This window comes from Netta rufina (genome assembly GCF_964035555.1).
Source record: "Netta rufina genome assembly, chromosome: Z".
NCBI lineage: Eukaryota > Metazoa > Chordata > Aves > Anseriformes > Anatidae > Netta > Netta rufina.
In genome coordinates, this window is record NC_140126.1 from 25209959 (window position 1) to 25237261 (window position 27303).

Genomic DNA, 27303 nt, shown 5'->3' on the forward strand with positions numbered 1-27303 from the left:
ATCATAAAAAGGTGTAACAATGTTCACTGACATTTTAAAATCCACTTTTGAAATGTCAGAAAACCAACCAACCAAACAAAAAATGCTTAAATATTTAGCAGTCCCTCTCTCAGGTGTAATAGGTAGTCAGTTGACCAAAACATCCACGGACAGTGTTTTGTTCTGTATTATAGGAAATAAGCAGAGATGTCAAAGAGCAAGTGAGCTAAAATTTCACTTCAACGTGTACCCTCAGGATCTGACATTGTGTTGAGATTATTTTAGTTCATGTTGTTGCTATAGAGTGTTTTTACTTCTTTTCAGGCACAACAAAATCAGAGGATCGAGCTGCTCTCTTGAAGAAATTTAATGAGCCTGGGTCACAATATTTCATCTTCTTGCTGAGTACAAGGGCTGGAGGGCTAGGCTTGAATCTCCAGGCTGCTGATACTGTTATAATCTTCGATAGTGACTGGAATCCTCATCAGGTTATTTTTATTTACTCGTCTTCAAGCAATTTGCAAAGAATTAATGCTTTTTGGGTTGCTTCTTTAGCTTGCATATATATACTCTGAGGCAAACAGAATAGATCAAGGTACATCACAAAGTGCTACATTGTGATGAATTAGTAAGACAAACTCCTACAACCAAGAAATACTTTTGTTTGAAGTAATTCTGTGTCAATGTATATATTTTATCTGAGTCTGGGGGAATCCTCAGTTAGGGTTCTGTACCAGTAGTGTAGCTATACTTGTTCTTTAACCCGTAGGGAATTAACAAGTATCTCCCAGTTTTGATTCTTCAGTAGGTTGCAGTATTTTAGTAAAGGTTGTACAGAGTGCTACCTGTCTCAAGAAGTTAGTTAATGGCCACATGAATACACCAGTAGGGAGGGAGATGTGAGTACAGATCACCAGATAACGAGGGTATCAAACTACTTCAGCATAGTTTAAAAAAAAAAAAAAAAAAAAAAAAAAAAAAAAAAAAGGAAAAAAGAAAAGAAGATGGTCTTTGTTGCTTAGTGCCGTTTTATTTTTTTTTTTTTAAACAGGGTTTGAGAAATTTGGAGCAATTACATTTAAAGGCTTCAAAAGTACCTCAGAAGGCACTTCATTCTTTGCATTTTTGGTTATCTCTAGGTCACTTCTAAAAACTTTTTTAATGCAGTGTCCTGTATATTTCAACAGTTACATAACAATACGTCCTTGCAGCAAAAATTACAGAATGTTCTTTGTAGAATCTAGTGAACAGACTGCTTAACTACAAAATATATGCAGTTTCACTTCTCTTGTGGTTGGGAGTAAATTGTTGATTTTGATAAGCAGTATGCTAAAAGAGAATACTTGTTTGCTTATTTTTTTAAGCACTTAAACAACATATTTCCAGAAGTAAAACCTTCTATTTACTCACTTTACCTATGCTCCTGAAAATTAATTTACGTAAATTAATATTATAGGTTCATCTTGACTGTTATAAAAACTTCAAATGTACCTTTTAAATTCCAGCAGCCACATTTTGTGGGTTGTTAAGGGTATTGCAAGAGAACAGAGCTAACAAGAGTAGTAAGAGCAAGGTGTTGGAGTGAAATGGCAAACTCATTGTCTGGTTTCTTCTTTTTTTCTACTTCAAAGAATTTCTGTTTTATGAGGTAGGACAAAACTGTAGGAGCATTTTGAACTTAGGTACCGTACCTTCGTTATCTGGTTGCTGAAAGAAACACATTGAGAGTAGGAGCTCTTGGATTTCTTTTTTTCTCCAAAGAAAATTAAGAAGAAAAGAAAAACAATTTTGAAATAGTAAAAGTAGCTCTTCACCAAACATTTACAGTGCGCTTTTTACTTCTGCCATCTCTGAGTGCAATCACCTGAACAAAAACTAGTGGATTCATGGTGTTCTAAAAATAATTTAACATCGTTTTTAGGCTGTTTTAACACAAATATTCTAAGGTCAATATAAAAGCCTATATCACAGATAGTTTTTAGTTAACATCTTTATGAATTACTAACTGCCTTTTGTTAGATAAATTTATATATGAATTTTATACAAACATACTTGTTTTCTTTTCCTGGAATCAAAAAATGTTTTACTTCAGAGTTCATTCTGGCTTGGAAGGTCACAATCTTTGAGTAGAAGAGAAAAAATAGATACTTAAGCCCTTCTCAGTCACTGCACATGCTTTCAGGAAGCGTTTGGCTTACTGTATGTGCAGTGTGTGGAGAAAGTGCATTTTTTTTTCCACTTTTTTTTCTCCCTGTCTGGGTCTGAAGTAGTGTTGGGAAACAGAACAATCAGGAGTGAACTATGTGAATTATGGTGGATTGTGGTTTGAGTACTTCCTTTATGTCAAAGGATAACTCAGCATTATAATGTCCTTTAAGCAGAGAGTGATTTGAGTAGCACAATTATATAAATCATTCTCTGTGTTCTTTGCCTAATAGGACTTGCAGGCCCAAGATAGAGCTCATCGAATTGGTCAGCAGAATGAAGTTCGAGTCCTGCGACTGTGCACTGTGAACAGTGTGGAAGAGAAGATACTTGCTGCTGCAAAGTATAAGTTGAACGTGGATCAAAAAGTTATTCAGGCTGGAATGTTTGATCAGAAATCTTCAAGCCACGAAAGGAGGGCTTTTCTACAGGCTATTCTGGAGCATGAAGAAGAAAATGAGGTAAAAAGTAGTTAGAAATAATTGGTAAGAGGATGTTTCAGGGGAAGATTACTCTTTTCATCAATTTCAAAGATTTTTATCGCCTTCAAAATTAGAACTGTCAATATACTCTTATCATCCAGTCAAAGAAATAATGCTAGACTGTGTAGTGGAATTTTCAGACATTCTGAATAACTAGGACTACCTAGTTTCAATCATGTAAGAGCCTGCTTGCCTCTGCTTTTCTATTTTGGGTCCTGGGTGAGATTTAAGATGTGCTTTGAGCTTAGAGCAAGCCAGCAACATAGCTGTTTCTTTCTGGTGCTATATCCAAACTGGAATTCTAGTTATGACTTTCTCTTCAGGAAACAATTAGTTGTCTCAAAACAGCTATTAAATTCTTCTTTATAATAGTGGGAACTGAGATTGTAGAAACACTAATCATTTATCCCATTGTGTTCTTCTTTGGAATTGGGATTGTGGAATGGTAAGCCCCTTCTTTTGCCTGTCACTGCAGATTTTTCTCTTGCTGTGAACAGTGTTCATAATTTGCATCAGCACTGCATTTGGGATGGACAGTATAGATGTATTAAGTTATCCTGAAGACACACACGCAAAATGTCCCATGCTGCAATGATTTTTCCTGCCTCAAAAAAAAAAAAAAAAAAAGCAACCTCTGTTGGCTAAAGACTGCAGAGATTCCTTGCCTTAATTTTGCCTCTCAGTATGGCTCATACCATCTGAACATGGTACACAGGGAAAGAAAACAAGATTCTATAGTCTGTTTCACAGTCATCTGTCATTTTGTGATGTCAATTTTCAAAGACCAAAGGGTTTACTTCTTCAATAATTAAACCTTTTGTATAAACTCCTTTTTATGTTGTGCACAGATAAAAAAAAAAAAAAAAAAAAAAAAAAAAAAACTAGTACATCAATAAGGAAAGTGTTTGCTATTTTGTACCTGTTCTGGTATTTTTCATAAGGCTTGTCTGTTTCGTAAGTAATGACTATTTATGTGTGAATGCAGAAATGGTATGATGTATGTGTACTATTTCTGACTAAATGAAACCTTACTTCTCATACATGTACATTCATACAGATGGTGATGGCTATAAATTTTGAAACCGATAGAAATCTTTTGGCAATCCTGTAGATTTGTTTTCAAAATTTAGATCTTACTGTTGTATTTTCATGTAGAAAATTCCATAGAAAATACTTATTTTTAAAATGTTTCAGAAGCTCAGGACTGTAGTTCAGGCCTACTGGGCACGCCTTATTTGATGGATGACTTTAAAGCTGTTTACTTTTTGTGCATTTTTCAAATATATTTGGGAGGACATGCACAGATTTAAACAATGTTTGCTTACTATAACCTGGTATCAGTCTTTAAAGCACAAACTGGTGCTATAGTTTGACTCCTAAAATTATATTTATTTTTATTTTTAAAATAACTTCAGTAACATTTAATTGCTCAAAGTATATTTGGACAGTTTCTATCTCTCCTTGTGCTTGTTAAGCATAGTCATACTTAGTAATGGGAAATTTTAAAAAATCTATTTTTCCTTGTCTGGTGCTTAGGAATCATCTGTAAGGGAATATATTTGCAAAATTGAATCAATTCTGAAAAGGACTGAGGCGTAACTTACCTAGAAACACACTTTTTGTTTGTGTTGTGTGTCCCACGTACTACAGTTTTTTGTGATGACCACATCTCCACTATAGCGAAGGAAGAGACATTACCAGGCTATATATAAATTGCTTTGGAGTTGCTCAATTTCAATAAAATAAATAATAAAATTTTAGTTGATAACGTGTTTCTTCTGAAAATCAGATTTAGCAGTAGACGAGGATGTTGGAACCCACCAAACTGAATTCCAAATGCAGAGTGACAGACAACCATTTTTGAGACTGCTTTGTATGCTTTACTGATTTACGCTTAAGTATTTGAAATGAGCTAGGTATGCTCATTTACAAAAACAGGTTCACATAAAATCCTAGAGGACTGATCTTCTAACAGTTCATCTGATAATTTTATTAAAATATACTGATTTACAAGAAATAAACTGTACATGGAGTGCTCTTTTTCGTTGTCTAAAAATCTAGAAAACAATTCCATGGTCTTGATCATATTAATTAGCTGATTCTAATTACTTGCCTAAACTGTTTCTTTCAAACTTTAATATGTTCTCTTTTTTCTTCTTTATATATATGACAATTATTGCAATTATTTTGTAAAAACAGTTTAAAAGATCCATTACCCATATACATAAAATCAGGCATATAGATTAGTAATATAACCAAATACTTCTGACTCTAGCTTAACATTGTTATCCTTCATGTTGGGCTGTTAAACAAATTGTGTAGCAAGATAGGTTTGAAAAACATCAATTTTGTTTGAAAAGAATTACTGCCTAGGCAATTAGAGATTAACTGTTCTAACATACAATTGCTTAAAATACCATGGAGAATAATTTGAGCTCGTCTGTCATCCATATACTCTAAGAACACAGGTTCTAAACATGTTTTTATATACTATTTTTCATTAATCTATTTTCTTTTAAGTATGTTTTCTGTTGCTGAAAATGTATAGAATTTCACTGTCCAGGCTGCTTAGAAGTATTTGGCAATAGTTTTGAAACAATTACATTGTCATTAGAAAATGTTACAGCTCAGGGTTTTGCTTTTTTCTCTTCATACAAGCCTTTGAAAAGATTCCATATGGACTGTAGCCATAATGAAGATGTTGTCTATGAAAATGTTCTGTTGGAACAGTTCTGATACTTTCATAGGTGAAAGTAATAAGTAATGGGATGGTTAAAACAATTCATTTTCTCACCATTATTACGATAGTATTTTCACATGCATGGGACACACTGTAGATTAGATGAGTAATGCAGTATCAGGCACTTAATACTAGTTTTGTGGCTTCATGAACTTAATGAAAAGCCTATTGAAAGGCTTTTTTAGTTTGTAATTATTTTCATCATCCTTTCAAAATCCTGATCTGCCTTCATAACTGTTCCGTTTTCTATTTCTATACAGTTCTGACTGTAGAGAAAAATACAATAAAATTAAACTGTAGAAAAGACTTCAGACATCATCAAGTAATTAAAATTCAGTAAATGCGCGTATACACACATGCATAGAGCTGCACTAGTCCAGATGACAAAGACTTCAAGCTGTTTCTTACACTCTTTTGAAGGACTTTGGTGATTTGTTATAGATTATGCCATTTTCTTAGGCACAGGATGCTTTTATTTAACTTTTGAAATTTCCTGTATTCCCATACACCTCTTCTATCTGTTTCCTGTCGTACACAGACACATTCTGTATATATTCTGAGGTATATATACACTTACAAAATACATGTGTGAGTTTTAAAAAAGGAACAGCTTTCTTCCAGATGTTTTATGTTTGAAACATCAAAAAAATCTCTGAAGGTTAAGTTGTAGTAGCAACTCTGTCTCACATGTTATTAATTAAAAAAAAAAAAAAGCACAATGAAAAAAACAAAAACAGAAACAAAACAATATCCTCAGAATAGTAGAATAGGTCTTTAAAGCTTTGGCAAAGTAAAATTTCTCTATGAGCAGAGACTATGCAAAACTTTGCCCAAACACTGAAACATTTGAGGGAGTAAGAGGGATTGAATGTGCACCACCCTGCATTGATCAATCATTGCTTCTTCACTGCAACAGCATTTGAGATAAATTTTGAGTGTCAAATGAGTGAGATTGACAAGAAAAAGTAAATCTTACCAGTCAAAAATTATTAATATCAAAAGAACTTTGACCTGCAAATATGGACCAGTACATCTAATAAAGAGATTGCTTAGTGACTGGCTAGTTACATAGTAACTAAGTGAGCTGTAAACTTACATACCAAAGCTTTTCTCTCAGGTATGAAGAGCACCATGTTCTGCTTGTACTTGCTTTTTAGTTCTTCTAAATGCAGCATCAAATTCCCCCAACTCTTCTTTTTTCTTTGCTCTCCTGTTTACTCTTTTTTCCACTTTTAGCATAACTAGATATAAAAAAGAGATCATTTCTGTGTATTTAGAAAGATACATTTGAATAATATGAATGCGTGACATGATTAGAAGGAAAAATTCATGGAGAATTTTTTTTGTTGGCAATGGTGTTCATAAAATCCATTTGGTAATGTAATTCATTTAGTAATGGAAGGATACAGGCTCTTCAGGAAAGGACAGGCAGGGGATTTGAGGAAGTGGTGTCTCTATATGGTATTGACCAACAGGAGTGCCTGGAGCTCTGCCTGGGGATGGATGAGGAGCTGGATGAGAGTTTATGGGTTAACATTAAATTGAGGGCAGGGACGGGTGACATTATAATATGGGGGTCTGCTACAGGCCACCTGATCGTGAAGACTGAGCTGATAATGGCTCTTTAAAGACTGGAGAAGTCTCACGTTCACAAGCCCTGGTCCTCATGGGGACCTTGAACCACTGCAATATCTGCTGGAGGGACAACACAGCAGAGCATAAGCAATCCAGGATGTTCCTGGAGTACATTGATGATAACTTCCTTCTCCAAGTGATAGAGGAAACAAAAAGAAGAGGAGTTAAGCTGCACTTCATTCTCAGCAATAAGGAGGGGCTTACAGGGATTGTGAAGCTCAAGGGCAGCCTTGGCTGAAGTGACCATGAAATAGTAGAGTTCAAGATCCTGAGGTATTCTTCGAATTTCTTTGCTTCGGTCTTCACTGGCAAGTGTTCTAGCCATGCTTCCTGTATCACAGAAGATAAAGGCAGTGCCTGGGAGAATGAAGAACCGCTCACTGTAGGAGAGGATCAGGTGTGAGATCATTTAAGGAACCTAGAGGTGCACAAGTCCATGAGGCCTGATGAGATGTATCAAAGGGTCCTGAGGGAATTGACAGATGAATTTGCTAAGATGTTATCCATCAAAATATTTGCTAATCCAGTATCCATTAAAATATTTGAGAAGTCTTGGCGGTCTGGCAAAGATCTCAGTGACTGGAAAAGGTGAAATGTAAGTCCAGTTTTTAAAAAGGGAAAAAAAAAACTGGAGAACTACAGGCCACTCAGTCTCACCTCTGGACCCAGCAAGATCATGGAGTAGATCTTCCTGGAAACTGGTGACCGCCAATAGGCCTTCACAAAGGCAAATCATGCCTAACAAGTTTGGTGGCCTTCTACAGTGGGGTTACAGCATCAGTGGATAAATTAACTAGCATTAACTACCTGTCTTATGCAAAATATTTCATGCTTTTGTGGTATCCTTGTCTTCAAGTTGGAGAGACATGGATTTGATGGATGGACCACTTGGTGGATAAGGAATTATCTGGATGGTCGCACTCAAAGAGTTTCAGTCAAGGACTTGATATCTAGGTGGAAAACAGTGATGCGTGGTTTTCCTCAGGAATATTGAGACTGGCCCTGTCAAACATCATTGGTGACATGGACAAGTGCACCCTTAGCAGTTTTGCACACCGAGCTCTGTGGTGTGGTCAACTTGCTGGAGGGAAGGGATGCCAACCAGAGGGATCTGGACAGCCATGAGAGGTGGGCCTGTGTGAAAAATGTGCAGTCAATAAGGCTGATGCAAGGTCCTGCACCTGGGTTGGGGCAATCCCAAACATGAAACAGGCTGGAGAATGAGAAGATGGAGAGCAGCTCTGCAGGAAAGGATGTGCTGGCTCACGTTAGGCTTTTCGTCCACCAATCCACCATTTCGTAGCCCAGAAAGCCAACCATAACCAAAATAAGCATAACTGGTGGGTTGAGGGAGATGATTCTCCCCATCATCTCTGCTGTCATGAGACTCTTCCTTGGAGTACCATGTTCTGCTGTGGGACCTGCAGCACAAGAAAGACATAGACCTGCTAGAGTGGATCACAATCACAGGACCAGAAAAACTCTCCTATGAAGCCAGGCTTAGCAAGTTGGGGTTATTTAGCACAGAGGAAAGAAGGCTCCAGAGAGACCTTATAGCAGCCTTCCATTATCAAAGGAGACCTACAGGAAAGCTGGGGAGGGACTCTTTGTCAAGAAGCGTAGTGACAAGATGAGGAGTAGTGGCTTTAAACTAAGAGAGGGTAGATTTAGATTGTATATTACGAAGAAATTCTTCACCTTGAGGGTGGTCAGGCAGTGAAACAGTTTGCCCAGAGAAGTTGTGGATGCCCAATCCCGTAGGGCAAGGCCAGGCTGGATGGGGTTTGAGCAACCTGGTCTGGTGGGAGGTGTCCCTGCCCATGGCAGGGGTTTGGAACTGAGTGATCTTTAAGGTTTCTTCCAACCCAGACCATTCTGTGATACCTACCTAGTTGGCAACATGATTATTTGGACTAACAACACATGATGCAGTTGGTGCTATTACAGTTTCTGCAATGAGATCCCTTTTGTGTGCCTTTTTTTTTTTTTTTTTTTTTTTTTTTTTTTAAAAAGTCACAAGTTACTCCATTTAAGGTGAAAGGAAGCATGTGAAACTTTCATGGGGGTAACTTTCTTCACTGATCATAAAAGATGCAGAAGAGATATGTAGACTTTTTTTTTCTGTGAAGGAGCATTTGACTAGTAAGAAGAACTGTCTTGTTTTTCTAGTTTCTTATTTCATGATTAAATTATATGCACATTAAGTTACAAAAGTGGTAGGAATTGCGTTAATAAAAATTGTACTCTTTTCTGAGGTGAAGATGTCTTACCACTGGTGGGAAAATTGGAGGTGTGGGCATAGACACAGGCTTTCTGTTGTTTATTTTGGGGAAAGAAAGAATGCTACACAATGTTAGGCTTTATTTGCAGCATTCTTTACTCCCATTTCACTAAATAATGAACATAAATTTTCATTAAAAATGGTGTGTCTGCAGCATACTATAACATAGGGTCAATAAGCCCTATGACGGAACTAGTCTGTAGCTTGTATTAACCTGTTGTCAAGTTTGAAATGTGCTTGCAAAATAATTTCAAGAGGGAAAATTAACATTGTGGAGCCTGGTTGTAATAGCTGTTTAACTTAGTTGAATTCTAGACTTCTGATTTGTTTTTCCAAGGAATGTTTCTACTTTTATGAAATAATTATTTTTGTCTGAAGACAGAGGTTAGCATCTCACTTCGTAAGCAGCTGATGATCAAGAGACAGAGGGATTCAGCAATCTTTTTTTTCCCCCAATCCAGTGACAGGGTGTTTTTTTTTTTTTGTTGTTTTTTTTTTTTTGTTTGTTTGTTTGTTTTTTTAAATTTAGGACCGTTTTCAGTCTCCTTGCTTTGACAGCAAAGACCTCATTGTACAGAACGGTACTTCTGAGGCAGTACTGTAGAACAGCAGAACAGAAGTGCATATATTTTAACTGAAGCACTAGCTGTGCTTCTGACCCAGGAAAACCACAAACCAAAATTTCCTGGTTACATGTTTGCTCATTTCCTCATTCTCAATTTATGAAAGTAGTAATAAGTCCCAATTGTCTCTTATGATGTCTATTTTGCATTACTTTTGAATTGCTGAATGTGTTAAAAGTTTTAGTTTTGTTCTTAGTGTTTCATATGCCTCCTGACAGAAGGAGGGAGGCTCAGTATGATGCTGACATGATGCAGACTGTTGCTTCATGTTGAACATGAAAGCTTCTTTCCTAATGCCTTTATCCATCTGTGTGACCAGGAGGAAGATGAGGTTCCTGACGATGAGACTCTGAATCAGATGATTGCTCGACGTGAGGAGGAATTCGATCTCTTCATGGTAAGGATGATACGATCATAAGTAGAATATCTTTTCTAGCATTTTTAGCAAAGGTTTTAACCTTTTTATCATTTCAGGGTTGGAAAACCTTGTTAGAGGAATAGTTTTATTTACTTGCATTGTTTATCTGAGGAAAGAAGAACAATCTACTTAAATGCAGATTTCCTCACAAGACAGACTTCAGAGATCCTTGCAGACAGTAGTGGAACAATGCCAGTCTGCTGGAGGAAGATTTTGGCATGACATAAGACAGTTTAAAATTGAAAGTCACTGTTTGGCTTAGTAGTTCTACAACATGCTTTTATTTTTTAGACATTTCTTCTCTCTTTTGTGCTATGATATTGGCAAAGACAGCTACAGGAACTGAGCAAGATAGTAAATTAGTAGACTGATAGTGCTGGTCTCTGTTAGTTAGCTGGGGTTTGCTGTGGTTTTGTCAAGGGCCGTTAGCTTCATCTCTTCTGCAATAGAACTGTTGAAAAATTACCGAAGTAGAGCTAGTGACAGTGATTCAAATGTGGGGAACTCATTTTATGTTAGCACTTCCCTTCTTGTTAGTGCTATTAGAACATTAATGGAGTAATTGTTAAAATGTCAGGGTAGAAATGGCCTTCACATTTTAGCATCTGTTTAATGTGTTGGTTGCTGGTGAATTGGTGACTTCAAGAGTCACTGGCACAGCAGCAGAAAAAATACTTAAAATATTTAAGTAGAGGAGAAAGTACCATCCCCTCTCATTCTACGTAAGCTTCTTTTTCTGCAAGATTGAACAACACAGACGTGTGTGAATGAAAGTGTATCAGGAGGTAGTATCTACTGAAACACCATTAATAGGACCACAACTTTTTAATTTCTTGGTGACTGCTCGAGTATTCATCTGTAAAACATGGCTGTAACGTAAGTGTTCAGGGGCCATTCTTATATAAGTAACTGTTCTTCAAGGGCACAATTGATAAAGGCCATATTCTCCCACATGGCTGTGCATGCATTTTATCATCACAGTATTTAATGTTATCTTAGAAGAACTGAAATCCCTGAAGATAAGCTGCATGGAAAAGGACAAGTGCTTAAAGACACTTGTCTTTTTACATGACAAAACTCAAAAAGACTAATCTGGCTGATCTCCTTTATGTTCTCCATCACAGCTTGTTTGTACATGTACCATAGGACTTTTGCTTCTACTGTAGCTGTCCTCACTAGCTGAATGTTCATGGTGCATAACGATCAATGTAAGCCTGTTGTATCAGTGTATCAGAAATCCAGGCAAAAAAGAGGTAGCCTGAGTTGTGTGAAAACAGATCTACTGCTGGAAATGCTTTCTTAGTGCTTTCTCTTCAGATCCAGAAGGAAAGAACTAATCCTTGAAGAGAAGTAGCTGATTAATTTATGGCTGTTTTCCAGAAATTTCTGTGACTCTATCCTTTTGGATTTCATTCAGAGGTTATTTACAGCCATTCAGGCAAACAGTTGAGGGACCTAGACTGAAGACAGTTTTATCACTGCATGTGCTTAAATTATGTTTATCATATTAATCTATAGGAAAGGTTTTAAAGGAGAGTAAAGAACCAATAGTAGATAATAAAAATTTGAAGATGCAAAGTTAATGTGCTTTGAAAGTCAGGGATTTGAAAATATTGAAGATAGAAACAAAAGTTAAATGTTAATGGCTAAGAAATATATTAATTGTTAATAAAAAATTTGTTTTCAATTTATTAGAAAAAGTCTGTTCAATTATAAAAGGAAAGTATGAAAAACAAGTTTGGCAGCCAAGGTTGTTCATGTTCTTTTTATCAATATTTTAGGTCGTACATAGAGTATAAAGATAGGTTTGTATTTTCCTTATCTCAGTGTTACCCAGGCAGCCTCATTCCCTCTGTTGATGTTGTGCAGATGTAATCAGAATTCAGCCAGCTGTGGTATCCAGGAAAAAAGTTTTGGTTTGTTTATTGAACTAGGCTTAGAGGTGCAAAAGCATGTGTTTTCCTTATATAAATTAAATATGTTTATCTGAAGTAACCAGTTCCAAAACAATAGGTGAGAGAGCAGGTTGATTTCTCCAGAAGCTGAGAAACCTTTTTTATGTTGTCACTTTTTAGGTTAAAAGTATTCTTTGACATAGATCCTTAGAAGTACTTGTAGAGTTCACCATGTATTTTTAGCTATGTACACAGAAAAGGGATGTGTACAAGTTGATTTTTTTTTTCCCATACCTTTTGGTGGCTCCATATGCATAGGTAAAAACTCTAGATAGCATCAGACCTCACGGTTGTTCTACTTTTTTGCATTCAATGCAAATTACGACATTTCTACTTTTTCATCACGTAGTAAAAAGTGTAGGCAAAATTCAGAGACAGAAGTCAGTGTTTCAATGTGACCTGTACAACTCTTGTCTTTTCTTAATAGTATGCTTCAGCAAGGGTTACTATTCCTGGCAAAATTCATAAATGGGAACAAAAACTTTAAGTTATCTTTTGTCTAAAGATTCTTTATGTAAAAACTTTCAATAAAGTGAAATTATAGGCCTCTCAGAAAAATGGGTGCTAATACAATAGTTGTGCTGATAGAATTTAACTCCTAGAATTCAGAACAGCAATACAGCAGTAGTTTTCTGTATGAACTGGTGTTTTTAAATTGAGTACCTTGGGGTTTTATTTTAATGAATCCTGTATGACTCTTCAAAAGGTGTATTTGAAAAGGATATACCTATTTTCTGATTTGGACTGTTTAAGTAATCTAAGTGAGATTCACAGGAGTATATAGTCTGTAGATAGAGATGAATGCTTTCCTGGGAGTACTATAAACCACCTCACTGAGTCCACAGTAGTTCATTGGAATGGATTCTGAGTATCCATATCTATTTTATGAGGTAATTGCTCACCATACTTGAAATGAATTTGCGATTTCATTTTCAGCTTAAAGTCTAAGCACAACATTATACTTCTAATATTCTTAATACTTCAATCTTACATAATATTTTTGTACATGATTTGATTTTTTGCCTAATACAGCAGAAGTGAAAATTCTGTGTTTAAGTTAGTTGGCTTTCTGGCACTGAGTAGGCAGTCTTTTCTCTGAGTTTCTTAATTCTTTCTCAATTCATTTTTTCTAATAAAACCTTTTAAATTTATGTCCTCTGATACTCAGATTCACCAAACTAGTGTGTTGTCAGTTACTTTCTTAGTTAAGTAATAAAAACACCTTATGGGGATGTTAAAAAGAATGAATAGTATTCACAGATCACGTTTATGAATACAAAGAAACCACAAAACTTGTGTGGAAAACGAGGGTTTTTTTAACTAACAGCTTCTTTGTGTTCTTGTAATCTACTTTGTTTTGCTCTGCACTTACTTCAGATTAAGCTAGCTATGGAGTAGTGAACTTGACTGAAAATCAACTGTCAAGTGTAGCTACTTCTTTGTATAGTTGCATTTTAGAAGTATTGGGCTGATGGAAGGGAAATACCTGTGAGGGATTTGGTTTAAAGTTCCAGCTATTTTTAGATAGCTGGGAAATCCATTGGTTCATTTAATAGTTGCCCTTATAACTGTTGTATCCTTTCCCAACTGCCATTACAGCGTATGGACATGGATCGTCGTAGAGAGGATGCCAGAAACCCCAAGCGCAAGCCTCGCTTGATGGAGGAGGATGAATTGCCATCCTGGATTATTAAGGATGATGCTGAAGTTGAAAGGCTCACGTGTGAAGAAGAGGAAGAAAAAATATTTGGAAGAGGATCCCGTCAACGCAGGGATGTGGACTACAGTGATGCTCTCACAGAGAAACAGTGGCTGCGGGTAGGGTAAACCCTTCGTTTTATTTTATTTATTTATTTATTGTTGTCTTTTGCAGTTGAAGTTTATTCATTTTCTTATGTTTTTATTGAAGATTGCACAGTTGCACAAGCGAAAGCACAATGTAATAATTAAGACCCACATATGACTGTTATTCAGCATTTGCAACTATGTTCAAGGCATTAATAACTTCTAAGCTGTTTTGATGAAAATTAAGTCAATGTTACTAAACATTGAATCAGAACAGTGATAACTTTCTACTGCAACTATTCTGTTGCCATGAATCTTACATTTTTTCTGTCTTTAGGTACTTCAGTAAATGTTGTCTTTAATATACATTCTTTTGCAGTGGAGAAGAGTGGTGATCAGTGTATATTGAAATTTCCTGTGCTGTAGAAGCTATATTTTTTTAAAAAACTTTTTTTAGTATCTGAATCTTAATCTTGCTAAGAATTTGGAAGCTCTCACAGAAGTGTTCTTTCTCTCTTGGTCTTTCATTTCCAAGTCCTGAGCATTTTTTGGCTCCACTAAGGTCAAAAATCATGATAAATGATACGTTACTTGAATTTAAGACCTAAAAGTAAAGATTCCATGATTTTTTTTTTTTTTGCACTTGATTATTCTTGCATTTTTCTGCAAAATACATGTCTATTGAATTCCAATACACATGCCTTTTCAGAGTGGTAGTAAGGAGTTGAAGGAAATATTTTCAAAACCAGCAAATTTGGTAATGCTATTATTTCTAAAATGTATTAGTAAAGTTACTGTATGTGCAAAGCTCATCTACATGTTTTGGTATAGTATATTTTGTTGTAAAATAATTACCCTTGGTACCAACATGAATATAGTTTTTGTGTATAAAGATGGGTAGAAATCTAGCATACTTTAGTTACAAAAGTGATTGTGAGAGTGCATTGTGAGATGCTGTGCTAAGAGCTGATCCAGATTCAGCTGCTGGGTGTGAAGTTTACGTGAACGAAGTTTTGAATTACACGTCAGCAGCAAAATGATGAAACTAGATGAGTTTTCAAGTAGTCATTGGTGAAGCAAGACCTAGAAACATGAACTCCCCTCTGGATTCTTCAATATTTACCCTTTCCTACAGTGGAAGTGTTCACAGTATAGTACATACGTGTGTGTGTGTGTATATATATATATATATACACTGTATGTCATTTTAACTGGTTATTTTCAGTGACAGAATACTCTGGCTGTGGCACAGAGTATTTATAGAATACTCTGTATTCTATAGTATTTATAGAATACTCATAGAATTTAGCTTGGACTTCTCTGCTGTACACGTTGGTTTGCTTCTAAAGTTCACCTTCATTTCTTTACTGTTGAAAAACATCAGCCCTCTACAAGTCATCTAATCCACCCTTGTACTCAGGGCAGATTCAGCCTATTCTATGTCATTTATAATAGAAGTTCATCGGTCTGTTCTCCAAAGCCTTCTCTAACAGTTAATTTAAAACTCTACAGAGAAATATATTTAACTGTTAGATTTTCTTAATATTTTTTAAAAATTTTCTTGTTGGATTTTAAACTGATTTAGTACTTGTTCTGATAACTGAGGTCATGCTAAAGTCAAGGTGGTATACAGACTATCAGTTTTTCAACATGGCGTGTAACTCTGTTTTAAAAAAAAAATCCTTCCTTCTCCACTGAGTTGTTAAATCTGCTTTCAAATTAGCTAAGTAAAAGCTAAGTCAGATACATTTTGCATTGTGGACACTACTGTGACTGTTCCGTATGTGTTTTAACTTAACTCCTTTTCAGGTAACATCTCTACATTTGAGAGTATTGAAACAAATGCAGTTGTAGGAACTACTAATATTTTTCGAACTTTTTATTCAAATGAACCAGATTTTTAGTGTTAACAATCTTATGAAGGTTCAGAATAAAAAATCCCCCGTTGTGTGGATACTGAAAATCTTAAATCAATTTTCCTGAGTTTTTGCATCTGGCTTTCATGTGCGTGCGTGTAAAACAGTTCTTTGTTAACAAACATTGTCTTCCCACCAACAACACTTCTTAAAGAAATGATTTATTTTTTTACTTTTTCTGAAGTAACAGCACAGGAGAGCTGTGGGAAAAGAGTAATCTTGTAAAACATTTTCAAGCAAGTCTTTAAGTAAGTAAAACTACCATAGATGGTTAATAAGCTAATTTACAAATCTGTTAATTTGTACATTGTGCCTTTGCCCCTGTAATTTTTGAGTAAAAAGAGAATTATGCATGTTGTATGGACAATTTGAATTAGTCATTCCCCGAGAAATGCAGTGAACTACTTATATCAGTAAAACTCGAAGAAGAAAAAATAAAAGAAGAGCTAATAAATTCAAAATAAAGAATAGTACTTTAATTCATCACACACCCTTTTACCTATGTATCATGCCACTCTGCAGGTACTGGATAATTCTGCCCTTATTGCAGTGTTACAGAAAAACAGGACTTGTTCATTAGCAGCAAGGGTTGTCCCTTATTTTTTCTCATGCTGTAGCTGCTCTTAATAGCTTTATAGCTCTCCTCTAATGGGCCTTTGCAGAACAAAACTTTGCATTTCTGACTAATAAGTCAGTTTGCTAATATCAATATCCAGCACTTGAGCTATCTCTCCGTTTTTATCTTTATTGGCAGGTTGACTTCATCTCTTCTTTTCTAAGGGGTTTTGCATCAATCAGCAGCCACACTGTACTGTAGAGATCAGGTACCTGCTGCTTCTCAGCTAGACCCTGATCCCTCTACTGATACACCAAGCACTGAAGAGTCTAGTTAGGGTCCTACCTATGTAAGTGTAGGCTTCATAGCAGATCCGTAAAGGAAAGATAACACCTCAAGGCCAATATGCACACAAGCATACTATCAAAAATGTCAGCTCTGTCCTTGCTGGGAAGTACCTGATTTGGGAAGCAGGAGACAAAACGATTACATAAGCCACAAATATGAGCATACACAGTGTCTGGTGAGACTGTGCTGCTGCCCTGAACAACCTCTCAAGCAAGCTGTAAGAAACATCATCACTAGCTGTCGCTGCAGCCTGCTGCTCTGTAGCTGTTGGCATGACAACCAGATTCCTTAAAAACAGGAGGGAGGAGTTCGCCTCTTCTGCTCTTAGGAAGCATTTATATTCTGGAAGTATATCATGCTGTCATAGATTCTATCACTGCACCACCTTTATCAGGACTGCAAAATATTTTGCTGGATCTCTAGGCAGATTATTTCCTAGAGGGTTATAAGAGTTGTTCTAAAGTCTGCATTGCTTAGGATGATCTTCGAGAACAGAGGACATTTCTTTGAGACACTGTGAAAGAGTGCATTTGACCTGCTGATCAAGGAGCAGTTAAAATGACCAGTTTCCTGTTAAACATTTTTTTTTTTTTCCCATCTTGGATACTTACTGTGTCCTCGTCTTCACTCCAGTACCATCAACTTAGGCAGAGATACCAAGACAAGTCTTTCCTGATCAAGACAGTTTATCTAGTTCTCATGTTCTTTCTGTCATCCTACAAACCCTGACTCTGAAGCTAAATCTCTGGATTCTGCTTCTCATTCAGTTTAATTGCTGTCTAAGTGACATGAACAAAGTTCTGTCTTCTTGTGCAGTTGATTTTAAATAGCTTTGTATATTGTCTGGGGAAACATGTTTGATTCCAAAATGAGTACTATCTGGTTTTTCTCCTGCACAAATGCAAATCTCCAACTACTGCAAACTACTTGTTTTGCTGATCTAAAAAATCAAAGTGAAATTTAAGCATTTAGTCTGTAATTAGTCAGTCTTACTTAAAGAAAACCAGTAATGGAAGAATATCTAATGAATACTGTTTAATGTAATTATGACATAATTTTATTTGCTTTCTTCTTTATGTTTACTAGCTAGGGTAAAACGTATTTTCAATTATTTTTTCATCAACTGGAACTTTAAATGATTTTTTGACTTTACATGCTCTCTCTAACAGTTTTTTAAAAGATAGGTCCTGCATCACAGCTAGTAAAGTTGGCCCAGCTTATTACAACAGCTTGATTACTAAAAAAAATAAATTAGGTTTTGTTGTTTTTTAAGACAGTTTTGCTTTTACGTATGCACATTTGGAATCAGTACGAAGTACAAGTGCCAGATTCTGTACCTGGAACAGCGTAATCCTGGATGTAATCCTGTGAGCTGAGGCTGAAAGAGTTGGGACCTAATGCTGGAGAAGAGGAGCGTCAGGGGGGATCTTATCAATGTGTATAAATAACTGAAAGGATATATAGGGAATAATAAAGGATAAAGGGATAAATAACCCTTTATAACCTTAAATAAGGGTGCAGAGAAGGTGGAGTCAGGTCCTTTTCAGTGGTTGCCAGTGCCAGAGCAAGAAACAATGGGCACAAACTGGAGCACAAGAAGTTCCATCAGAATGTCAGGAAGCACTTCTTTATTGTGTCTGGGTGATGGAGAACTGCCACAGGTTGCCCAGAGAGGTTGTGGGGTCTTCCTCCTTGGAGATCTTCAAAAGCTATCTGGATATGGTCCTGGGCAGCCTTCTCTAGATATGTGATTGAGCCAGAGGGTTGGACCAGATGACCTCCAGAGGTCATTTCCAACATCAGCCATTCTGTGGTGTACTTACAGACTGGGGGTCAACTGGCTGGAGTGCAGCCCTGTAGGAATGGAGCTGTGGGTTTGTTTGGTGGTAAGTTCAGTGTGAGTCAACAACGTACCCTGTCAGCAAAAAGGATAAACCTTTTTATCCTGGGATAAAAATATCCCTATTCTGGGATCCATTTAGCACAACATAGCTAGGTGGTCAAAAAATGTATTGTCCCACTATACGCAGCTATACTCAGCATTGGTGCAGCCTTACCTTAAGTATTATGTGCAGTTTGGGGCTCCACAATGTAAGAATGATATAAAAATACTAAAATGTGTCCAAAGGAGAGCAACAAAGATGATGAAGTGACATGAAGGCAAGATGTATGAGGAGCAGCTATGGGTACAGCATAGAGACCAGGAGACTGGGGGGTGACCTCATTGTAGTCTATAACTTTCTCATGAGCTGTCAGAGAGGGAGGTGCTGATCTCTTCTTTCTGGTGACTAAAGTTATCTCTTCCATAGCCTAATACTAGCAAGGTACATTACAAGCAAATATGGTCCACAAAAGATACAAAAGATTTAGGATTGCACTGTCCTTCCAAAGGACTGATCTGTTGAGGGTGCAAACCCTGCCATTATACCAGATGATTTTCTGGTAGGGTGTCAGAAGAAAAGGGAGGCAATGCTCTTTGAATGAAGAAAGGTTAATCCCTGAAAATATAATAACAACCATGTAGTTCCCATTCCAAAGGAGTGAATTTTGATTTTTTTTTTTTTAAGAAGAACAAAAACATGAAAGGTCTCTCTTTAATATTATGAGCAGCAAAACAGCCATGTTGCCTGTCTGCCAGGACAAATAACCATACAGAGTACTAATATCCTACCTTTTTCCAGAACAGAAGAATTTATATTTTTAAATATCCATATCCAGTTTATATTTTTTTAAATATCCAATTACACCCTATTATTCAAGGTGTGTGTAGGGGGACGGGGGGAGGTAAATTAACATTTTATAGTACAAAAAGTTCCCATTAGTATAGAAAGACAAAGTAAGTAGCAGCAGGAAATACTTGTCTGAGGGCTGGAAAGAGAAACCATCCTACTTTATTAGAGGTCATAGAAATGTGTTTCTGATGGAGTTTTATGGTGTCCTCATAAAACAAACTGTCTTGTCTGAATGTGAGAGAGTAAATCCTTGGCATATAGTATAATTCCTGTATTTGGGAATCTTCCATTCTTGATTACTGAATGTCTTTTTGACATAAGTGCAGCTTGTTTCCTCCTGCTTAGAAAAAAAAAAGTCTGTCAGCAGTGAAAGGAATATAGTCATTACCAAAAATACTCTGTTTATAATGTCTAAGCTAATTAAGTGTTGTAGCAAGTAATTGAAAACGGGAGAAAAAATACTTTCAGAAGGGCAATAAAATGATATGGCCCACCAGTAGATTTATTTTAGACCACAGAAATAAATCTGGAAGCAAAACCCACATTTCAACATAAGCTGTAGCAACCTCTTTTTAAAAAACTTTTTATTTCTTATGAAGTGTCAGATGATGAAGAAAATAAAACATCTCTTGTTGTAGGACACAAAAGTGTTATACAGTTGACCAAATTAAATATTTATTGTTTACAATGAATTAAAGGTAAAATGAGAAAAGTAATCACCTCCACCTTTCTCTGTCACCTGCTAAAACCAGTAAGTTTCTAATGTAACAGCTTTTCTTTGGCTCTTCTAGGAAACATAGACTTGGACAAGGAAGAAAAATGTAACTGGAGTAGTGATGTTCTCACAATACTTTTGTTAGTGTAGTGTTGTGTACACTGCTAAAATAGGTTGTCCTAGTTCAGAATTCTGGGTAAGACGGAGAGAAAATGCTGATAAAATTTAAAATTAAACAAACAAACAAACTTTCCTCTTCTAGTCTTTCTCAATGAAATAACAGTCCTTAAATGCTCCAGAATCCCATCTGTTCAACAAACACATGCATCTATTTCATACTGAACAAGTTAAATGGTAAAAATGAGGCATGTCAGTCTTCTTAGGTTTTTCTTGAAGATGGATTACCATTGAATCTGAAGCCAGGAAACATGTATCTTCCTTGAACTGTTTTCCTGAGCTGGTGAAAATTGTATGTAATAGATCATTCACAAGTAGAAAGGCTGAAGCAAATAGCAAGGCAGACTTATTTGCACTCAGAGAGCCCTTTTTCACCTTTCTTCACCTTGTGTTTTATTCCCAATTCATTTTTGGCATGGGAAACTTCAAAGAATCATTTCCTGTTCAAGTAAGGAAGAAAAAGTGTAGCACTCCATAGTGTTATTTATAAATATTAGAGAACAATAAATGAACAAAGGGAAAATGAGATGCATAAAAAGGCAACGTATCAACTGAATGTTATCGTTATGTACTTTTTGTAATTGATTGTTTTCTCCATATAATTTAAGGAATATATATAGAGAAAAATTATATCATGCTACCTTTCAAAAAACATTCACTGTCTTGAACAGTTATTTTCTGTTCTGTTTTTAGTTATTGAAAGTTGCAATTGTAAACTAAAAATATATTTAACATATCAGTTAAATCAGTCCTTGAAAGATAGCTTCAGTCACATTAAATTTATTCCTCTACAACCGTCAGTCTTTAAACAACTAATATTTTTTCCTTCATAAATTTTCTTGCAATATTTTCATAGATTATAGTCTTGCAGTGTCTTTAAGTTCTTTACATTCAGTCTGTAATTTTTTCTTCTAATTGCATATCAATATCCCATAAGGTTCTAAACAATCTGAACTGTGCAGGATGACATGTAGTTTAGAACAGCTATAATAACATCCCTTTCAGAATTATGTTTATCATCATCAGGAACTTTCACATGCTGTTTTGTATTGTCCTCAAGTTTTGAATGAGAGTGTTTCCAAACACAGTAATAAACCTGGCTATTACTCCAATTGACAAGAGATGTCCATCAGGTTATTTAGATTTTCAAAGAGAAGGAGAGGAGATTTAAAAAAACAACAGAAACACACACACAAAAAAAAACTATCATTCCATGATAAAAAGTAAGAAGTTGATACCAGTTGTTTCTGGCTTAGAATTTATTTGGAACATGTGGTGTTTTTTGGTTTTTGTTTTTTTTTTTTTTTTTTTATGCTCTGCCTCTGTTTGCCTAGGTTAAGAGGCTGTTTCTGCAAATGAAATCTTAATAAGGCATGAAGTACACATGTATGGGAGGGGTTTTTTGAAAACCTGAAGAAGACCGTTAGAGATAGTTCTGTAGATATTTTAAGAGTGTGGCTGCATAGATGTAGACCACAGAATAAAGATAATGATAATTTGGCATTTATTGTCTTAATACAGTGAATGCATGTTTTCTCAAAGTTCTTTTTGGCTAAGGAAAGCATCTTCACAGTCAGCCTGATAAAACTAATACAACTGTTCCTTTTTATCACCCAATTCCTTCCCCCCAGTGGATCATACCAATGTGGCCTGCTCTGACTTGGAGCAAGTTCATCAGTGCTGTCTGTGTGTGATGCTTTACTTAGTAACTGTCATATTAAAGATGATGATTAAATGTTACAATAGTTTATCAGAAGTATTTTTCTCAAACCAGAAACAAAAATCAGAGGATATAAGTTATTCTTGTGAAATTTTAGATTGTTACTTTTTTTAATTACATGATCTGTTTCTTTGGATGAGACTATTTAAAAAGAAAAAAAATGTTCTTGCATTATACTGTCAAGATTTTTTTTCATCAATCTTTACATTAAAATGCAAGGGAAAATTGTTTATAATTTGCATTTTTGCTATCCTTAATGTCCAATTAAAGATAGACACTTAGAATTTCTGTGCTAATTAATAAACAACTGTTAGCAGTTTTCAAATGCAAAACAGTAAACAAACTACATTCTCCCACTTCTCAAAAAGAAGCAATCTTCAGCAGTGTAAAGGTGCAGACTCCGAATTATGAACACTGACTGAAAGGTTAGAGTTCCTTATTTTGTGGAAATTCAGCAAATTTGAGAAGAACACATTACAAGCCTATGTGTTTTTCATAATAATTGAATTTAGTTTGCATTTTTACAAAAAAAAATAAATACATTTTTGAGTTGGGTTGCATAGAGTTTTTGGAACTTTCCTTATGTGGAGCAAAATGAGTCAGCAATAAATAAGGAGGTACTAGAAGTGTTCACTAATTCTTTGCCTTGAGCATATTTTTATCTGTAGTGTCATAGTTTAGACCCAACAAAGTCAGCTTGGTGAATTTGTTGTGCAGTGCTATCCATGAAGGAAAGAATGTTCAGATAAATTAACTCTTTATCAATTCTTGTATTTGCTTCAGGTATTTAGTCTTGCACATTAGATATTAAATTTTATGCCCTTTCATCTGGTTGCCAAGTATTATTATTTTTCTTCTTCGTAATCTTTGTCAGTAACAGACTGACCTCCATGCAGTAGCATAATAAGAGCTGTTCAGTTACAGAGTAGGGGAACTTCCCACAGAAAGCCAGCAAGTATTTTCACTGTGTAGAAGCCTTAAACAGCAACAGGTATCTGGACTGTCAGCGTTGAGAAACGAAGCAGGAGAACTGTATTTTGAAGATATCTTTTGGAGAGGATTAATTTCAAGTTGGAATATCGGTATCTTCATGGACTGTCAGGTATGATCTAAGTAAATGGACTGTCAGGTATGATCTGAGTAAACACATACAATATAGGGGAATAGCTTTTCAAATATGCATAGAAGAAGAAGAAAACAGTGGAGTTTCTGTTGGAATATCACTGCGGGATTTAGAGGATTATTAGAAAAGATAAATTAGTAGGTACAGGTAGATTGGTGACGTTTTAGTGCTTTTGATGTTTGTTGTTAGCCCTTTGATGGGTTCTTTCACTTCTTTGCTGTGTTACTGACAAGTTTTCTGTTGCTGCTTAAGTGCTTAACAGCCTTTAAGTTTAGTTCCTCATGGTCAGTGCAGTGGCTAAGTAAGTTATTTGTTGCCTCTAGAAAATTCCACACTTTTGAAAAATTTGCATAGTTAGGTTAGTATTTATTTTTCAGGAATTGTGAAGCTAACACGTTTTTCTGTTCACCTATGTTTTCAGCATTTTCATCATATTTTCAGTATTGTCAAGTAGATGTCAACCAGATGTACATCACCTCTTTTATTTTGTGTGTACAATTTCTTTAACTTAAGTAATAGCAGTGCCCTTCATTATGCTTTAGCTTTCAGATAGCTATAGTTACCTCAGATCAAATGAAAAATAATTGTCGTGCAGTGTGCCACTGAAAACTAGAGACAGGCTTTAGATGCCTGCTATATGCTGTTATGTACATTGCTGTTATAACAGGCATCATATAAAACTCATTTTATTCTCAGCACCACCACTGATTCACTGTATGACCAGAGTCGAGTTGTTTGATTCCTGTAAAATGAGTTCAAAACTAATGTTAAGGCCTATATGATGCTTGTCTTGCTGAAGACAGTCACAAAGCAAAACACAGAGCAGTAGTAGCTCTTAGTGTTTATTTGGGTTCATAATTATCAATTGAAAATGTGTTCAGTCATGGTGTTATGTTTTCAAAAATCTGTATATAGTTAAGAATGCATCCATAATGACCTGCTCTTCTAATGGGGGAACAAAATAGTTTCAGTTTTGATTTTTCTTTACTTTGTTTCAGTTTCCAGTTTTTTGAGACTTCCACCTCAAAACAGCTAAGTTATTTCTGTTTTCAAAGGGGAAAATGTAATTGCAAGCCACAACAGGAAAACTGTCTAAGAAACAACTTGTATTCTGAAAAATCCACTTTATGCATGTGTGCGTTTAGCTGGTCTCCCGTTTTGGATGAAGGGGATTTGGCTTCTGTAATTAATGGTCTATATACTCTTTATTATAATTCTGGTGCCCCGAGAAGCTTTCATGGTCTTAGCTCCTAAGCAAATAAATTGTTTTGTCTACATAGACTAGGATACAGCAACAAGATTCAGAAAAGCCTGAAGACTGTCAGTACTGGACTTAACGTTGAATCCTAACACTTCCAGCTTCTTTGCCTTTCATGAGGCACCCAATCCTTTGCAAAATTGGATTTAATTAAGTTATCACAGTTTTCTTTCAAAAATAAAGGTTTCAGATTATTGTACTCTCGTGTCCTGCTTCCTTGGGGAAGGAAAGCTCTAAGTTTTTGTTTACCATTTTCTTTGACTCCTTAGCTGTTCACCTCTGTAACGCAGAGGCATGTGAGCATGGGAGATGTCTGTGCTATCTTGCATTTTTGTATCAGCTGTCAGGAATTGACGGACCTGGGATGCATATGCATTATAATGAAAGTAGAAGTTTGGAAGGGCATTCTCTTTGGTGTAGCACTTCAGCCCTAGAACAGTACTTTTTTAGATCAAAGAGGTCTGTTAGTTGGATTGGCTAAGTAGATATTTTGTTGTTCATACAGATGTGTAGACATACGCTGACCATTAATACCTCTGCTGATACTTGACTTCTGTGATGTAGTTTTAAGTCATCTTCTGGGGTAGTGTAACTTGTAAATTTGGCTTTATATACTACAGTTTATATCCAAAATGTAAACTTGCTATTTAGGAACTAATGTTAATTGGGTATCACATTAACAACATTTTTGGACTGCTGGTATTCTCACATTGGTTTTGAAGTGCTGTCAAAAGAGATCTTAGGTTAAGCCTTAAATTAAGGAAATACTACCTGAGTTGACACGTATGCACATAAAGTTTGAAATGCGAGAATAGTAATCAACTAATGCATTTTTACCTTGTAATAGTAAGTATAGAGATTTTAGTGTTCATCAGCAGTTCTTTAGTACTCTAGGAATTAATTCACTACCCGTTAGCCCCTAATTTTAAGAGTGCAAGGGTATGTTAGCTTCCTTGTTTGTTTGTTTTTGTGTTTTTAGTACATTGCTAAATGAAGTGTTTAAAAATATATATTTTTACCTTCTCTATCATAATTTATTTAAAAATATTATGTACTCCAAGCAAAAACTATATGCAGAATTCTAAAATAAGATGTCAGTACACTCTGTGATGATAGCATAACTGTTACTTTTTCAGGACAGTAAATTTAACAAGCAAACAGAAATATAAATATACTATAATCGAGTAAATATGCATTTTCTGCAGGACAACAAAGTGATACCAAAACTAACAAAATGGTTACTTGTTTGTTTTTAATTTCTTTTCAATCAGAATAGCTCTTTATCTATTTCAATAACCAAAACCTAATCTGCTTACTGTGGAGCAATAGGAATATGTTTTCTGTAATAAATACCTCTTTAAAATACATGCAACCTATTTTAGTTTTAAAATCATACATGAAATTGTTTAATTTTGTTATTATAATTAAAATGCTAGAAACAGTAAGTAGCTGCCCAACTAAAAATCTTATTTAGATGCCTAGAATAATAAGGGGAAAATATGATAAGTAGTTGTCAATATTAAAGCAGTCTGAAGGAGGAAGGCTTTGGGCCTTGTAGTAGGTAGAATGAAACAGCAGATTTGAGTATCCACAATCCTTTCAGTATTAAATTTTCAGTAAAATAAAATTACTTGTATATGAAAACATAGCCTTTCCCCAGCTCTCTTTTTTTTCCTGATCAGCTGATGAAGAGACTAGCAGCTCGCTGCTTTGCTGGCTTGTTAATTTTATCCCCACTAACTGTGATTTCCGATAGCCGGCCTGCTGATAGTGGTAAGGTAAATATCCTTTTTCATTGCCGTCTTGAAGATTCAGTAGAACTACATCACAGGCATGTGTAGGTGTGTAACACATCAAAAGTCGGTGTTCTCCGTATTTCTATGTACAACTGAGTGCTTAAGGAGAGCAATGACATTAACTGTTGACAGCCTTGCATGCTGTATTTATTATTAGCATTTCTAGCTTCCAAGATATGCAGAGAAATTTCCTTTTCTTTATCTTCGTTAGCTGGTTTATAGTGGGTGTCCTGCTTTAGCCAAATGAATATTAATGAATTTGTGTGCAGATTTTTTTTCATTCTTTTTTTCTTCCTAACTCATCAGATCTCAAACCTCCTTCATAGTGGTTATCTGAGTGCTGTGGAAGCATGATGTAAATTGTCTTTTGATTATTAAGGCCTAGTTTCAGGCTGTCCCTCAGGATTCTGTGTTCGTGTTTGTTCTGTGGATTTGTACATCGGAGAATGCATAGGAAACAGATTTTGAAATCCCACTGGTGTTTTTAACATGCCAGGTTGTTTTGTGTTGTGTACCAGGTTTTGTTCACGAAACGTTTTTCAAGAGACATTGTACACAATTGAAAGAAATTATGTCTGGGCTGTAATCACTCTTTTTATATAGATTGTTATGCTCACATGATCATAAATATTAGCCATGTTTGGTGCTGTGGAAAAATGAAGGTAATTGCCTTATGATTAGAGCTCTTTCAGTTACGAGAAAGGAGTGATTAGCATTTGCATGTACTCCAGGCAATATTGAGAGGCAAAAGGGACAAATATCAACATCAGTTATGTTCTGAGAAAGCATTAATCAGAAATCCTAGTTTTAAGATTCTTTAGTATTTTTTTCGTTTTAATTTCAGTTCTCTTTTTTTTCT

At 35.6% G+C, this 27303-nt stretch overlaps 1 protein-coding gene across 4 annotated transcripts in view; it reads left to right on the plus strand.

Annotated features, from left to right (window-relative positions):
- Positions 1–27303, plus strand: part of SMARCA2 (SWI/SNF related BAF chromatin remodeling complex subunit ATPase 2) — a 120211-nt gene that overhangs the window by 70871 nt on the left and 22037 nt on the right. For all 4 annotated transcript variants that reach the window (XM_084305369.1, XM_084305371.1, XM_084305370.1 and 1 more), the window contains 4 exons: positions 304–467; positions 2418–2645; positions 10265–10342; positions 13918–14136. In XM_084305369.1, the coding sequence (XP_084161495.1) occupies positions 304–467; positions 2418–2645; positions 10265–10342; positions 13918–14136 (689 nt within the window). The remainder of the gene's footprint in view (positions 1–303; positions 468–2417; positions 2646–10264; positions 10343–13917; positions 14137–27303) is intronic.